The 17,681-nt window shown below is 38.1% G+C and overlaps 1 protein-coding gene across 11 annotated transcripts in view; it reads left to right on the top strand.

Annotated features, from left to right (window-relative positions):
- The first annotated feature begins 2,333 nt into the window (after window positions 1–2,333).
- si:ch211-1e14.1 (UPF0606 protein KIAA1549) overlaps window positions 2,334–17,681 on the top strand; it is a 48,963-nt gene continuing 33,615 nt past the window's right edge. For 9 of the 11 annotated variants that reach the window (XM_062036051.1, XM_062036054.1, XM_062036053.1 and 6 more), the window contains exons 1-2: window positions 2,341–2,522; window positions 5,324–5,554. In XM_062036051.1, coding sequence (XP_061892035.1) covers window positions 5,458–5,554 — 97 coding nt within the window. In that variant the 5' untranslated portion in view covers window positions 2,341–2,522; window positions 5,324–5,457. Of the gene's footprint in view, window positions 2,523–5,319; window positions 5,555–17,681 lie in introns of all 11 variants that reach the window. The other 2 variants (XM_062036046.1, XM_062036045.1) reach the window with 2 other exon arrangements.

The following is a 17,681-nucleotide window of genomic DNA, read 5'->3' as shown; positions in this document are numbered from 1 at the left end:
CATCTTATATGTAATAGAAATGTGTAGGGGGGGTGTATGGTGTGTGGTCATTAAATACGTATTCTGATATATGTTCTTCACAGAAAATGAGCCAAAGTTAGTGAGTCTCAGTTTGAAAAATTAATTAATTGTATCATTTTTCTTTTAATAAAAAATGAACACGGGTCCCACAGACCCGAACACCACACAAGGGTATTGTCATTTTTAGGGTATTGTGTGTAGAATTTTGAGGACACAAATGAATTTATTCAATTTTCTAATAAGGTTGTAACATAACAAAATGTGGAAAAAGTGAAGCGCTGTGAATACTCTCCAGATGCTCTGTAGATAGTGTCCGGATTTGTATTCTAGTTGTATTTATATTTTCTTGATATACACTATTCATTTAATATTTGCTGGCAAAACTTTTTTATGTATCATTAAACTGCTCTTGTGTCAAAAATGTAAAATAATATTGATTGGCGCTGAAGGTGAGGAACATTCTAAACTGTGATCTCACTCTGTGCTCTTGTTTGTCCTCCTTTTTTGTTCTTGATTTTTCAGTCTTTTTTTTTTGTTGTCCGTGGACATGTTTGCACCGGAGACCAGCTGCTGGCTCTCTGCCGCACCGGAGTCACCGTAGATGCGGTGGAAGGGAGAGCTTGCATTGCAGCATGGGGATGGACGGGCTTCGCAGGACCCTGGCTGGGTGTGGACGCTTTGGTCTCCCTAGACGGATTCTCGGTCAGCTGGTGGGCAGCCTAGGACGGTGCCGGCTCTCTTGGTTGCTTCCTTTGGTCTGTTCCTGTCTATGGCGGCGCGGCACCCGACCCCAGCAGGCGATGGCGTGGAGCACCGCAGAGGCCACCACGGTGGGTGTTAAGATTATGTTTTTTCTTTTTGTTTTGTTATTTGTCTATGCATGGTGCAAATTGTATGTGCGCAATATGTAATATTTTGTTCTCATTTTTTGGTTTTTCGTTGCGTTTTGCTTTTGTAGCTGTATGCAGGAATGGCGCTGCTGAAGTGGCAACTAGTTGCATCAGATCTGTGCTCTTTAGATGTATTTATGTATTTGATGTCCTTTGTTTTCTTTTATGTTTTCCTCTTGGGTGTTTTCACCTTTTTTGTGGACTTGAATCTGCACTGCAACGACATAATATCCCTATTATGGGACAAATAAAGTCTATCCTATCCTAAAGTAGCACATATAAATGAACACCATCAATATTGTAAAATATGTCCCAAAAATAGAGTACGGTATACATTTGAATGATTCAAATCCTGCTACCAGGTAAAAGGAGTAAAATAACGAGCCAGTCTTTTGAACTTTTAAGAGCCCTAAATCCCATCTGTAAAACATGAAAGATACTCTAAAATGTGTAATTTAACAGTTATGGGTTCACTCTACCTAAACACAACTTCAACATAATGAGATCAATCCAAGACCTCGAATAAAAAAAGTATTTCTAATGATTGGGGAAAAAAAAAAAGACATAAAGCATATTTATATAATTTGTGCTTGTAGTTTGCAGTCATGTGGAATTGTACTTGTTACTAAAGAGGGGCAAAAAAAACCTCAATATGATGATGACAGATGTAGTTCTAATCCACTACATTTATATGCTATAAATATTGTTGGATTAATACCTCTGAAAGTGGCATTTACTACCATTAAATTAGATTGGATTAGTTTATTTCAAAGGGTACATTGCAATTTCATAAAAACACATGACTACACATGGTTAAAAAAGCCAGAATTAGCCAGATGCCTAGATTTCATCTGTAGTATCTTGGCCGTGATGTAAAAAAAAAAAAAAGCTGTAAAATTACAATTTAAAAGAAAGAAACAGAGAGAAAATGAAAAAAGCACACAATACATGCAGTTTAATAAATATTACACGGTAATAAGGTTGTGCATCTCCATCATGCACTCCTTACTTCCACCACTAGATGGCTGTATGCGCCAAGACGAGGCTTCCACACTCCCATCACAGGCGATGCATTTTCAAAGACAGAATGACGTCATTTCACGGATAAGCTCTTTGAACTTTTTTTTTCTAGCATTTCAACATCCTCGATCGAGTTTCGTCAAATCTAAAAACGTATTTCATTTAATTATCATTCCTAATGGTAATTTAGAAAAATAATGTCAACTAAACATGAGCATGTGTGTTATGCGCACAAGGTTGCCGTGGAAGCCGCAGACGCTTGTCGAAGATGACCAACCTAGTTTGAAAAAACTATCATGACGGACAGTTGGTTAGCCAATGAGCGCTTAGATTGATAGGCTGTGCACAAATCAGAGCAATCGGTAGGCGGGGCTTAAGTCAATCTGCTGCTAGACAGGAGACTGTGACTGTTACTGCTATCGAAAGAGTGTCAAATGGATGCTGGCTTCCAACACGTAAGGTCTATTAATGAATTAAATTTGACCTCAGAAGGCGGTCCCGCCGAGGGTCCGTCGACTACTTTCTGCTTCATCCAATTATATTTTTCTCAACCCAGACAAAGGATTTCATTGAGTTTTGCAACGTGTTTTGGTAAGTCTGAATGCGCAGCTTTGAGCTGCCTGTTAGGAATGGCTCTTTTCTTTGCACTAAAAGCTTGCTTTTTGGCGCTAGTGACCGTCCTAATTGTTTATAAACATATGTTATGTTTTGTGAGTAACGGGACGGGATGTGGGACAAGAGGCTGTACTGTGTGATAAAAGCCTCTGGGAGCTACTAGCAATTATTCTCCATATGGACATTTAGTCACGATAATAGAAGTTAAATTGTATTGGAATTCAGTTAGTTTGGGTATAAAAGACTACCAGTAGCATGTATGTACACAAGGGTAATTAATATTCAAATAAAAAATAGTTTGTGTCATTATTATGGTATTAACAATGTGATGTGACCGATAAAAACTTAATTCACAAGGTCCTATTATGTCAAAATAAAAGGGGCCTTGTGATTGTTATTCATTGTAAAAATGTAAACATTGGTCAAACAGAAGTAAATCAACAGTATGTCAATCAATCAATCAATCAAAGTTTATTTATATAGCACTAAATCACGAGTGTCTCAAAGGGCTGCACAAGCCACAACGACATCCTCAGCTCAGCTCCCACATCAGGGCAAGGAAAAACTCAACCTAATGGGATACAATGAGAAACCTTGGAGGGGACCGCAGATGTGGGGACCCCCCTCTGGGTGACCGGTGCAATGGACGTCGAGTGGATCTAGTTAATAGTGTGAGAGTCCAGTCCATTGGGGGCCCAGCCGGAGATCATCTTGAGTGGAGACAAGTCAGCAGCTCAGAGACGTCCCCAACTGATGCACAGATGAGTGGTCCACCCCGGGTTCCGACTTTGAACAGCTAGCGCATCATCTGTGGTCACCTAATAACCTCTCCATGCAGGAGAGGGAGGCAGAGCAGAAAATAGATGGCAGATCAACTGGTCTAAAAGGGGGGTCTATTTAAAAGCTAGAGTATACAAATGAGTTTTAATATGGCACTTAAATGCTTCTACTGAGGTAGCATCTCTAACTGTTACCGGGAGGGCATTCCAGAGTATTGGAGCCCGAATAGAAAACGCTCTATAGCCCGCAGACTTTTTTTGGGCTCTGGGAATCACTAATAAGCTGGAGTTCTTTGAACGCAGATTTCTTGCCGGGACATATGGTACAATACAATCAGCAAGATAGGATGGAGCTAGCTAGACCGTTTAGTATTTTATACGTAAGTTGTAAAACCTTAAAGTCGCATCTTAAGTGCACAGGAAGCCAGTGCAGGTGAGTCAGTATAGGCGTTATAGGATCAAACTTTCTTGTTCTTGTCAAAAGTCTAGCAGCCGCATTTTGTACCAGCTGTAATCTTTAATGCTAGAGATAGGGCGGCCCGAAAATAATACGTATATACTGTGTATGTATATATATGTATATATATATATATATATATATATATATATATATATATATATATATATATATATATATATATATATATATATATATATATATATATATATATATATATATATATATATATATATATATATATATATATATATGTGTGTGTGTGTGTATACCAGTAGCATGTATGCACACAAGGATAATTAATATTCAAATACATTATTATGGTATTAACATGCTGTATTAACAATGTGACTGATAAAGACTTAATTCACAAGGTCCTATTCTGTCAAAAAAGAGGGGCCTTGTGATTGTTATTCATTGTAAAAATGTAAACAGTGGTCAAACAGAAGTAGCTCAATAGTATGTGGTTGTGTTTACGCCTGTTAAATAGGGCATCTACACCACAGGTGTCAAGCTCAAGGGCCCCCCAGAATTGGCCCCATCTCTGAATTTATCTGATCATGCAATGAGGTATTCTAAAAAAAGGTTTTCCCCATCAAAAATAAGGGGTGTCCCGATACAGCCTTTTCACTTCCGATACGATTGCGGAGCCTTGAGTATTGGTCGATACTTATATTGATCCGGTACGATATCAGCACGAATCATACATACTTTTATTATCGTGTAGTCTGGAATGTCAGAAAAGGCTCGATCAAGTGAAATTAGTCAGAAATCAATGGTAGGTATGAAGAACGCTAACCTATTTATTATTAACCGGCTGGAATGGACTTATGCTGTCTTTAAATTGAAGTGGACTGGTAATTGCTCATGACGCAGTAAGTTAGGTGATGCAGACACTTTGGTATTGGATAGTTTCTAAAACGCTTCTGCCTTTGGTACTTTGTGTGTATTAATAGTCAACTATAAATATTTATTATATTTGTTTATATTGACAAATGTGTTTTACCTGGCAATGACACTTATTACGTAAGTCTACCTTGTGTGCTATTTATCGTGTGCTTAGCTGCTAGCTCCTCGTAGCCTATTGCCTTCCATGTTTACCTTTTTTAAATGACTTGATTTAAGTCTAAGAAAAGATCAAACTTGTGTGCTTATTGGAGGACATTTAGATGTTAACTCGCTCTCCAGCTTTGCACAAGTAAACGCACTCGAGGACTGCTTGTATCGGACATTTTACATGTACGCCGATACCATTCGATAGGCCTTACATGAATTGATATTAATATCGGATCGGGTCACCCCTAACCTACAGTAAATATCTGCTTGTCACCTTGATTTAGGATTGGAAAGCAAGTTATCCATCAGTAAACATAGAATAAATATAAGGTTATTATACATTAACATTGACATACTGTTAATTCGCTGTTACATGCGGCCCTCGGCACTACACCACAAAGCCTCAACAAAAAAAGTAGTGTTACTTTCTATTTGCTTCCTTTGTTTCTCTGCTGCTTTCATGGTCTTTCTTTTCTGCAAGGCAGGCACATGTTCTGGAAGAAGAGGAAGACTCCGACATAAAACCTCTGGGTTTTATGTACCCCCAAAGACGTGTCTTTTTGGATGACTGCTGTCATTATAACTAGATGAAATGCCTTGACCTAGCCACCACCATATCATGGCAGGCAGTTGCATGGATGTCCGTGGCCATAGTGCAGTGGTTCTGGGAATGGTCCTGTTGATAAACATGATAGCGGCTGACTCACCTGTTGCAGGTAAGAGAAGGTATTTTTCTTAATACCACAATGTCATCCAGTAGTTTATTACACGGCCATGATCTCTAATTCAGCTCACACATGAGCTGGGGCCTATCCCAGCTGACTTTGAGGTTCAGATTTAGTTTTAGGGGTATACCCTAGGTTGGTTCACACACATAAAAACAGCCATTCACACTCGCATTAAAACATATGGACAATATAGAGTCTCCATTTACCTTTACATACAAGTACGGATGGGTACCTTTCACAAATGAATCGATACTCAAGTGTACCAATTTTTGATACTAATGTTCATGTGTTAATAAATGCTAATATGTTCAATAATATAATCTATTTTTTCATTTAACATTTAACAGTGAGTTGATAATGATAGCTGTGCTGTCCAGTTGTTATATATTGTTTTTGTTTTCTTCTGAGTCTCATTTGCAAGTATTATATAATAGACTCTGTATCCAGTTGCAATTCCAGTAGGTTAGATGGCAGTAGTGAATAGCATTGCCTAGTCAGGGAATAGTCTTTGCCTTTAAGCGGAATCAAGACTTTTGTTGCGCCCTAAGAAAGGTTTATAATTTAAGTATTGTACACCAGATGTTAGATTGTAATGTGCATCTTAGTTGTACTTTTCATTACCAAATTTGGAGATGTTGAAATCGGTGTGTGAAATTGCTAATGTTAATCAGTAGCGTGTCTCTGACAAATCCAATGTAAATTAGCATCGAGCTAGAGCATTTTAAAGTGGAGCCTTATTATACATTTGTTTGTTTTCTATTAGGCATGGATTTTTGGAATGTAACATTTCTACTCGAGGCAGTCCGACTGTCTGCTCTGAGTGCTGCTTTAGTGCAACAAGGATATCAAAATATGGCACTGTTTGATTTTACGTGAATCAATACCTGGTAGTACCAACTGAATTTGGTCGGTGCCTGTAAAAAGTAACAAATTCGGTACCCATCCCTACAAACTAAACAGAAACATGAGTTATGGGAGTAACCCAGAGTACTTGAAACTACTAAACAGCACCACAGAAACATATAAACCATAAAACAGATGTTCCAAATGAGATTCAAACCCAGACCACAGGATCACGATATTGTTTAACGTTGGGAGGTACATTTTGACACTGAATCAAAAGCGCCTCTGCTGGTTACACCTGAGTAGTGCACACAATTGTATTTGAAGTGCGTCCAGACACTACCAAAAAAACAACTCTAAATTTGCAGAATTCCTAATAATCAATTAATCAGTTATTAAAGGTCAACCTAAAAACTTAAAATATATAAGCAACTGATTGATTACTTGGTTTACTTTAGAAAAATAAATGCACATTTTCAGTGAAGCTTTATAAGCCTTTACATATTGCATCATTGGCAGTGCTACCCCGTCCTCATTTGTTAGTCAAATTTGGCTACAGTAAACTCAGAACTTGAAATATAGGCTTATTTAAAAGCTCTTTCAAAATATATGATTTATAATTACCATACAAGCTAAGCTCTGCCCTACAACAGGCAGGAAATTAACAAGAGCAATCTGTAAATGTTTCAGCTACTCATAAAACTACTGTAGCCTTTGTAATGTTTTATTCTCATTTATTTGTACCTGGCTGCTGCATGACCTTGTGCTGCTGTGAGCTGCATAATGATTGGTGGTGATTCACAAGTGGAGCGCAGTGGCCCAATCACTACACAGGCTATTAAGTTATCTATTTTGCAGTAATTAGTGAAAGGGTTAAATCCATGCACTGGATGAGTGTTATCCCCAGGCTTACTTTCATAGATGTTTTACTGCGGTCCACCAGCCCCCCTGCCCCAACACATTGAAGTTGAACCGACTTTAAGGACAGTCATAAACTCATGCTATTATGCGCTAATAGGATTACGTTGTGACTGTATTCCCGTCAGGAAGTAGAGAATTAGTCAAGTAAATGTATGCATAAAACCTTGGTCTGCAGCTTTATACTGTAAGTTGTATTACCATTACAGTGATTAAATGACGCGTTTATTATGAATAAATAACTGATATTTTTGCATGTAGTTGTAATTGTTTATAATAGTGTCGTCTCTTTTGTATATTAAAAAACACTGATTCCGTTTTAAAATGAGTGTTAGTTTTGGTTACCTCTCAAACAGACAAATGCGATCGACTAGCACAGTAGTTGTCAAACTTTTTTCAATACGTAGCACCTTAAAAAACACTTGACTCTGTGAGTACCAGCATGAAGACCAACAGTAAAATACAGTAGCGTAGTAGGCTTAAATATTCATTAAAACAGAGGTTTTATTTAACAAGTATAGTTAATATTTTTGGCCACTGTAACATTACCCACAGTTTGAACAGTCACACTATGTTTGAATATTTAATTAAGTGATTATTTGGCGTATCACTAGACGGAGCCTGCAAACCCCTAGTTGTATGTGTACCACAGTTTGTAAATTGCTCAATTAGCATATGCTATTTTTTTGTTTGTTTTACATATTTTGCACACGATGTGACCAAAAAAGCAATTCTGCTTTACTACGTCTGAGCGTTCTAATTTTAATTCAGTAATGAAGTTTGCGCAATTTTTAATTGCTGTTGAAATCAGAAACTAGCAGAAGGGAGAGTACTGTAGTTTATCTCGTATGTAGCATACCTACCTTTTTTTAAACAGTGGTACCTTGGTTTTCATTAGTAATCCGTTCCAAAACGTCAGACCCATTTCTTTCTCATAAGAACACCCGAAAATGTTACTCCAAAACACATTTAATATAGATTACAGTAATTACAGCTTTACATTCAGAAAATAATGCAAAAAAACATGAATGACGGATAAAATTAATTTTACTATTTTTGAAGGCTTTAAGAAATGAGAGGAAATGGTGTAGAGAGTTGAGAACCAAGCGGGCGCCACAATGTTCTTTGCAACATGTTATTTCGTTAATTAAATAGTGTTTCTCATCTTTTTTATCAAGGTCTTGGCACTTGCTACTTGCTTTGGCCCCAAGGTGGCTTTTTTTGCAGTCGTACTTAATAAACAAAGCACACAGATTGAGTCACCAACATGGGATTCTCGTTTAATTTTGTGGAACAATACGTAGGCAAACATACTATTTTGTTGCGTGCCGTGTTTGGTCGTATGATAACCGAGACAGTATACGTGAACCAAGGCAACATTTTGGTGAAACTTTTCCGTGAAAATGGAACCTTACAAAAAGTGAGGTGTGCAAAAACAGAAGGTACCAGTGGATATACAGTATAACCAGTTTTTATACAGATATGTATAATTTACGGCTGTTAAATTTAATCCATAAAGCATGTGGTGAATTACAAAATGTATCGCATTAATCAGTATCAGCAATTTATTTTGTCTGCACATGCTCCTTGCCTGAACTGTGGATGGTTACCTGATGGTTACCTTGGTTGGTAAATGGTCAGTGATCGTACGTCAGTGCACAGATGAGTAATGAGACTCTGAATGATGTGCCCGCTGTCAATTTTCACTCTAAAATACACCCTGACTGGACTTCAGATAATACTGTTACTAAGTTTTGAGCAAATAAATAATGCACATTCAAGTAACGCATTTAAAAATATTCCTGTATTTTTGTATTCCTGTAGTATTATTTATTGCTCAATTTTTGTTTTCTCGTTGTGTTTTACTTTTGTAGCTGTATGTAGAAATGGTGCCGCTGAAGTGGCAGTTGGTATATCAGCTTTGTGCTCTTTTAATGTCTTTAATGTCCTGTGTTTTCTTTGATGTTTCATTCTTGTTTTCTTGTGTTTTTACCTTATTTGTGTGGACATTTGTATCTGCACTGCAATCACATAACTTCCCCATTATGGGATAAATGAAGTCTATCCATCCATCCATCCAAATATCGGGGTCTTTTATAAAGTTAACTTAAAAAAATTATGCAAGTGAGTAATAACTTGTGATTGATCATGGTTTATCTAAATCCCAAAAGTGTGATTAATCTAATTTAAAAAATGAATTTTTTGACAGTACTATTATAAATACGTCAAAAGGGTTAACGGTCTCTGCCATTGTCGTGTACTACAAAACTGCATGGAATAATTGGATGTTTTTATTCCCCTTAACATTTGTGCTCATTCGGTTTCTGACTACAAAGAAGTTGAATACTTTCACTAGTGAAATAATATAAAATCTCCCTGTTATCTTCTGGCTAAGCATCTATTGCAAGTTTTACCAAGATAAAGAAAGCCCTTACAATAGACAGTTCTCTTTCAGAAAGCAAAAACTCCAGTGTGAAACTTGGGAGACCTAACGATACGATCCGATTCCGATTTCTGGGGTAACAATTCAATTCAGAATCGAATTCTCGATTCGACGCGATTCTTGATTCAAACAGGTTCTCGGGATGTATTATTTGGTATAATAATTATATGAAACTTTTTCAAAACAGGTTACAGGTTAGAAACACTCCTTCTTGTTGCATGGATATGGCCTATTAATGTCTTAAAAAAAAAATGTTATTCCTATAAAAATAATGTTTATTGATGAAATAAATTAGTTTATTTTTTTATATTTTAAAATCGTTTTTTTTAAATTATCAATCGATTTAGAATCGGAATAAATAGGAAACGGGATTCAAATGTGAATAGATTTTTTTGTGCACCCTTACTCCCAATTGTTTATGACATTGTCTATGTGTATGTTCTGTATATATAACTGTGTTCAACAAAACAATCAAGTTCAGTATTTACCCATTTCTTGACTGTGGCCTCTTGGGAAAGTCTAAGCAGTAAAGTTAAGCAGCTTTCTTATGTTTGCTCTATAGTTTCTAGGTCAAATAGGGCATGACAACATAGATTTAATTGTTCTTGCAGACATAGCATTACACACCAATTTAATTTTTATATGTGTACCACTTTCCCTTTCTGCCTTTCTCGTCGTACGTTTTTTTTTGTTAATGAATTTTTTTCTTTACTTTTCATTTCCAAGTCATTTTCAAACTGGCTTTGCTATTTGGGCTCCATAGTTCTCTAGCTGGCAAGTTCAACCCATAGTGCTGCAGGCCAGGGAAGACCAAACTAATTACCAGTGCAGTGAAATTGGATCCGTGTGAGATGACAATATGGCCATTCATTATTCATTAGAGCAAGGGGCCAGTGTCAGATCGATGGTTAGAACCCATAAAAAGCTAAATTCAGGGTCCTACAGCACGAACTAGGCCAGAAAGATGTTTTTCTAGCAGTGTGTTGCTGTTTTGTTCTCTCCCCAAGCTGGCAAACTAGCAGTATGTGGCTCTGTTTCGAGCAAATTAAGAAATAAGTCAACCAACCTGACTAAATCCTTAAAAAAAAATTACATTAACGACAAAATAGAGGAAAACACGAATAAGCCACGTGAGCTCTGGAAAATTCTCAACAACCAGCTTCCTGGTTGCAGCCAGAAACTTAAAACAAGACTCACCAACATCAGCATCAAGGAGGGTGACTCCCTCATTACAGACAAAATGGAGGTAGCTAGCAGACTTAACGCCTTTTTCACCAGCATAGCTGCAACTCTTGTCAACAAGCTGTCCCACCACTCTGGTCGCTTTGGTGTAGAACACATTAAAGCCTTCTACAGAAAGCTAGGAGTATCCAACAATGATTTCAAATTAGAAATGGTCACAGCTGATGAGGTGTTTAAAAAATTGAGCGCGCTCCACCCTAACAAGGCCACCGGCCTTGATAATATTCCCTCCAGATTCCTCAGGGACTCTGCCTCCATCATTGCCCCGATCATCACGCACATAATAAACCTATCAATTACACAAGGCCAAGTACCAAAAGATTTTAAGATAGCAAGAGTAACTCCCCTCTTTAAAAAAGGAAGCAAATTGGAACCTGGCAACTACCGACCTGTTTCTATTCTCAGCTCCATTTCGAAAGTAATGGAGAAAATAGTTTATGAACAGGTCGATAGTTACCTTGCCACTAATAAACTCATGTACAAATTCCAATCCGGCTTCAGAACTAGCCACTCCACTGACACATGCCTTCTCTATCTGACCGACCACATCAAACATGAGGTGGACGCGGGCAAATACTGCGGCATGGTCATGCTGGACCTTCAGAAGGCCTTTGACACCGTTAACCACGCTATACTGTTGGATAAGCTCAGAGCAATCGGATTTAACAAAACCTCTTGGAGCTGGATGCAGTCTTACTTGGAGGGGAGGGAGCAGGTGGTAGAGGTGAACGGCACCGTGTCCCCCCCCCTCTCGGTGAGCTGTGGAGTCCCCCAAGGCAGTATATTGGGACCTTTACTGTTCCTAATATACATAAACGACATGTCATCGGCATGTGACTGTGAATTGTTTTTGTTTGCGGATGACTCTGCCCTGCTGGTATCAGACAAGGACAAGTCACAGGTGGAGAAAATCCTCAGTGCTGAGCTCTGTAGAACCTGCACCTGGCTCGCTGACAACAAGCTATCCATCCACTTGGGTAAAACAGAATCCATCCTGTTTGGGTCCCACATCAAACTTAAGAGAGTCAATCACTTCACCATAAAAGTAGGTGACAGTGTCATCACCAGGAAAGATGAGGTCACCTACCTAGGTTCCATTCTAGAGGCTAACCTTTCCTGTGATAAAATGGCAACCAAGGTAATCAAAAAGGTTAACCAACGAACGAGATTTCTCTACAGAATTTCCTCTCTGGTCAACAAAAGCACCTTGAGGATTCTGGCGGGAACTCTCGTTCAACCCTTTTTCGATTACGCATGCACCTCCTGGTACCCTAGCACCTCCAAAACCCTCAAATCTAAACTCCAAACATCTCAGAACAAGCTAGTCAGGTTACTTCTAGACCTCCACCCCAGATCCCACCTCACTCCTACCCACTTCTCTAAAGTGGGCTGGCTCAAGGTGGAGGACAGAGTTAAACAACTTGCACTGAGCCTAGTCTATAAAATCCGCTACACCTCCCTGATACCGAAGTACATGTCAAACTACTTCCTTAACGTAAATGACCGCCATAACCACAACACCAGGGGGTGCTCCACTAACCACGTTAAACCCAGATTCCGAACTAACAAAGGTCTTAACTCATTCTCTTTCTATGCCACATCAATGTGGAATGCGCTCCCAACAGGTATAAAAGAAAGGGCATCTCTATCCTCCTTCAAAACCGCTATAAAAGTTCACCTCCAGGCAGCTACAACCCTAAACTAACACCCTCCCCGGATTGCTAATAATCAAATGTAAACAATCAAATGCAGATTCTTTTTCTTATGCCTTCTGATCTCTCTCTCTCTCTCTCTCTCTCTCTCTCTCTCTCTCTCTCTCTCTCTCTCTCTCTCTCTCCCTCCCTCTATGTCCACTACTTGATGTCCATATCCCCACCCCCCACCCCACCCCCCCTCCACACTCCTGATTGTAAATAATGTAAATAATTCAATGTGATTATCTTGTGTGATGACTGTATTATGATGATAGTATATATGATAGTATATATCTGTATCATGAATCAATTTAAGTGGACCCCGACTTAAACAAGTTGAAAAACTTATTCGGGTGTTACCATTTAGTGGTCAATTGTACGGAATATGTACTTCACTGTGCAACCTACTAATAAAAGTCTCAATCAATCAATCAATCAATCAGTGAAAGCCGCTCAAGCCTGGGTCAATGACAGCAAATGCTCTTGATCATTCAATTAGTATATTTTATTTTATGTTTTTATTATAGTGAATTGTGTGTGTTATGTGGAGGCACAATTATGTCACATTATGAATGGAATATAGTGCAGGGTGGTTTTATCTCGTCTCAGTGAACATGTGCAATGCAGAGGCGGCTTGAGTGTATTTTGCTGAGCTCATCTCAACATGTCCACTGATAAACTAACTCATTAGAAGTGCTTACAGGTACATGCCTATCAGAGCAGAGGAGCCTTCGGCCTGAGTAAATATTGAAAACAATATTATTTGGGACATTTAAACAGCAGTATTTCTTCTAAATATGCACATATTTCTGTGGAACGGACTGTAATAGTGATTAATATTGACTGTTTTCTTTGAAGGGAGCCCACAACCCAGTAAACGGGGCTTGGACTAAAAGCAGGAGAGTTACAGTACGTGGAATTGAGGCAGTGTTGGAAGGCGCTGAGTGACTTGTTCCTCTGGACTTATTTTGTTAAATGTCGGCATTTGGAGAGAATCCAAACTCACTTTAAAACTAAGGGGATATCACAAACATTGCCCCTCTTTACATTTCGTTACTTATCTCACATTACAGCCAGGAATTCTGAAGACTCCCCATGTGAAACTAACAGGGTTCATTAGTCTTGAAAGATTGTTACGCTTGTTAAGTTACTAATTTTCAAATACAGTAATACCTCAACTTACAAGCTTAATTGATTATGTGACAGAGCTCTAAACTCAAAACACTTGTATCTCAAATCAGTGTCTCCTATTGAAATAAAATGGTGCTTGGCCCCCCAAAACAGCACCATTTTAAAGGCCTACTGAAATGAATTTTCTTTTATTTAAACGGGGATAGCAGATCCATTGTATGTGTCATACTTGATCATTTCGCGATATTGCCATATTTTTGCTGAAAGGATTTAGTAGAGAACATCGACGATAAAGTTTTGGTCGCTGATAAAAAAGCCTTGCCTGTACCGGAAGTAGCGTGACGTCACAGGTGGAAGGGCTCCTCACATTTCCCCATTGTTTACACCAGCAGCGAGAGCGATTCGGACCGAGAAAGCGACGATTACCCCATTAATTTGAGCGAGGATGAAAGATTTGTGGATGAGGAACGTGAGAGTGAAGGACTAGAGTGCAGTGCAGGACGTATCTTTTTTCGCTCCGACCGTAACTCAGGTACAAGGGTTCATTGGATTCCACACTCTCTCCTTTTTCTATTGTGGATCACGGATTTGTATTTTAAACCACCTCGCATATTATATCCTCTTGAAAATGAGAGTCGAGAACGTGAAATGGACATTCACAGTGACTTTTATCTCCACGACAATACATCGGCGAAGCACTTTAGCTACGGAGCTAACGTGATAGCATCGGGCTTAACTGCAGATAGAAACAAAAGAAATAAACCCCTGACTGGAAGGATAGAGAGAAAATCAACAATACTATTAAACCATGGACCTGTAACTACACGGTTAATGCTTTCCAGCTTGGCGAAGCTTAACAATGCTGTTGCTAATGACGCCATTGAAGCTAACTTAGCTACGGGACCTCACAGAGCTATGCTAAAAACATTAGCTATCCACTTACACCAGCCAGCCCTCATCTGCTCATCAACACCCGTGCTCACCTGCGTTCCAGCGATCGACAGCGACGAAGGACTTCACCCGATCATCGATGCGGTCGGCGGCTAGCGTCCTCCTGGTTGTGTTGCTGCAGCCAGCCGCTAATACACCGATCCCACCTACAGCTTTCTTCTTTGCAGTCTTCATTGTTCATTAAACAAATTGCAAAAGATTCACCAACACAGATGTCCAGAATACTGTGGAATTTTGCGATGAAAACCGAGCTTTTTGTATTGAATACAATGTGTCCGAATACTTCCGTTTCAACGATTGACGTCACGCGCATACGTCATCATACATAGACGTTTTCAACCGGAAGTTTAGCGGGAAATTTAAAATTGCACTTTATAAGTTAACCCGGCCGTATTGGCATGTGTTGCAATGTTAAGATTTCATCATTGATATATAAACTATCAGACTGCGTGGTCGGTAGTAGTGGGTTTCAGTAGGCCTTTAATACATAGCATGCCTTTTAAAAATAAAAACTAACTTTTTATGGATAAGAAATAGTGTTTAAAAACATCACAATATAATTTACTATTAACAACTACAGTAGTTTTATTAAGTAATGTAAAAATAATGTACAGAATTTACCAAGGAGAGTGAACTTCTACAGAATCTCCTTCCAGCTGCCTCTCCGTCAAACACACCATCAGCAGCTTTTTACATATTTTCATGGATAAATGGCCGCCGTTAGACTCATTCTGCTTCAGTATGGTGCAGACGAGCAAGGATACATATGAACTGCTTTGCCAAGTCGGCAAACTACACTCTCTGTCATGTTTTTGAATTGACAATAATTAATTAATATTATCCACTTCTTTTCTCAGCACTGTAGTTCAAACTCAATTTCTTCTTTCCAATGATTGAAAAAATAAAGTTGTCAATCTCTAGATATAAGCTAATGTTTAGCGAGGAAGACCAGATGTTTTATGTCAAATCTTATGGGGGTTCAGTGGGACATTGGTTACGCCAACTAATGGCGAGGATGCTTGTAACTCAAATTTTTGCTTGCAACTTGAAGCATGACAATTAGTCGAGGGACAGCTCTTATCTTAAAACACTCTTAAGTTGGGGCAGTGCTGTAATGTATTATTTGTGTGTGTAATTGATTTGGACTTGGGCTTTTTTTCGAAATGGTATATTGTAGCTCATATCATTTTATACCCTGCGATTAATAGCGAATGTAGTAATAAAATGTCATATATAAACTAGTGTTGCCAAACAATTAACCTTTTGCATTAGATTAATCACACATTTGACTTGTGATTAATCACAATTAATCACAGTAAATGACTTGCTTGCATAATTTTAATAACATTTTAAAAAACATCCCAATGTTTTTCATTCAAAGCAATTTTATTGTGAGAATGTCATGTGCAAACATTTTCTAAACTGTTTTACTTCAACTTTTTTATTCGCTCAAAACAAAGGTTTTATCTTAAGTACCTTCTGGGTTTATTTTAAGCGGTCATAGTATGATTTTTTTTTTCTTCATTTACAACACTTTCTCGTGGTCTACATAACATGTAATGGTCGTTCTTTGGTCAAAAATGTGCATACAATATGTTTTGCAAACCATCTTCAATCTGCTTTCTGACACTCTCATAATTTTGTGGACTGTCTCCTATAACGTGCCTCCACTTCGACTGCGTCTTCTCCCCGCCAACAGTTTTGTAGTTTTTAGCGCTTCTCTAATTTGGTCTACTGACAGATACTGTATAAGTTAGAACTATACGCTACTTTGTATTAGAAATGGCAACAGCGGATGATGCATGTGCATGTACGAGACAGTCTTCCCCACAACAGGATGATAGAGAAAAAGAAGAAAACTTATTGACTCATAGCGTCAGATTACAATGGCGGACTCGCACAAAGCTTTTTGGGTAAAGTTCTACCATATATGGAGATATCCGTTGACGTCACGCTTAGAAAAAACGTCACAAATTGTGGAAAACCAACGGCTCGTTTGGAGGAAAAATTAAATAATACATGATTGTTTTATGACTATCTCCACCATGCCTCCTTGGTTGGATTTACATTTTTTGGGATTTAGGCAGATCTCAAATAGATAAAACCAGGTACCAATCTGTAGGAAAAGTTGTTTTTTTTTAATAGAATTTGCACTGACATATGTATTGACCTAATCACTGACGTATATCAACCTTTTTAGGTAACCATCTTCCTGTATGTGTGCTCAAAATAAATTGGGTGATTAACCTGTGCTGATACATGATTAATGAAATTATTTTTTATGATTAATTACATGCATTAGCTTGTTATATATGACAGTCCTAATATAAACATATTGCCTTTTTCACTATCAATGTATTAATTTTATAAACAGTTAATTGTAATTGCTTTAATAATTCCCCTTGGATAGTTTTGTAGATTTGGAAGTGAAATCTAGAAAACTTGCCCTACTGTTTGACTCTAATACAAGTTCCTTCCTCCCCTTGTTATCTTGCTTCCTTTTTTTTAGACTCCCCCTCTTATCTATTCAGTTAAAAAAAACAATGTTACCATTATTCTATTGAGACAGTTCACTATAGAGTTCCTGAGCTACAAAACTTAGCATATTTATTTGTTCTACTGCTTTTACAAAGAGCAAAATCTAATTCAACGGATTAATCAATTGTTATTCCTGTTCAGTGCAAATAAACATCAACTCAGTCATATATCAACTGTCCAACTGCACTTAGCATAATACGGCACTTTCTGCCAACTGCAAAGAACGAGTCACGCAAGAGCTAAACTACAGTAAAAACAGAACCATGTGTGGGATTGTAGTGAGCTACCATTGTTATCAATACTGTTTTTTCTATCCCTTCTTTTTTAAGTACACAAACATGCAAGTACTTTCTCC

Source organism: Entelurus aequoreus, linkage group LG24, assembly GCF_033978785.1.
Source record: "Entelurus aequoreus isolate RoL-2023_Sb linkage group LG24, RoL_Eaeq_v1.1, whole genome shotgun sequence".
NCBI classification, from domain to species: domain Eukaryota; kingdom Metazoa; phylum Chordata; class Actinopteri; order Syngnathiformes; family Syngnathidae; genus Entelurus; species Entelurus aequoreus.
The sequence above is the reverse complement of the archived record's forward strand: the minus strand, read 5'-3'. Positions and strand labels throughout refer to the sequence as shown.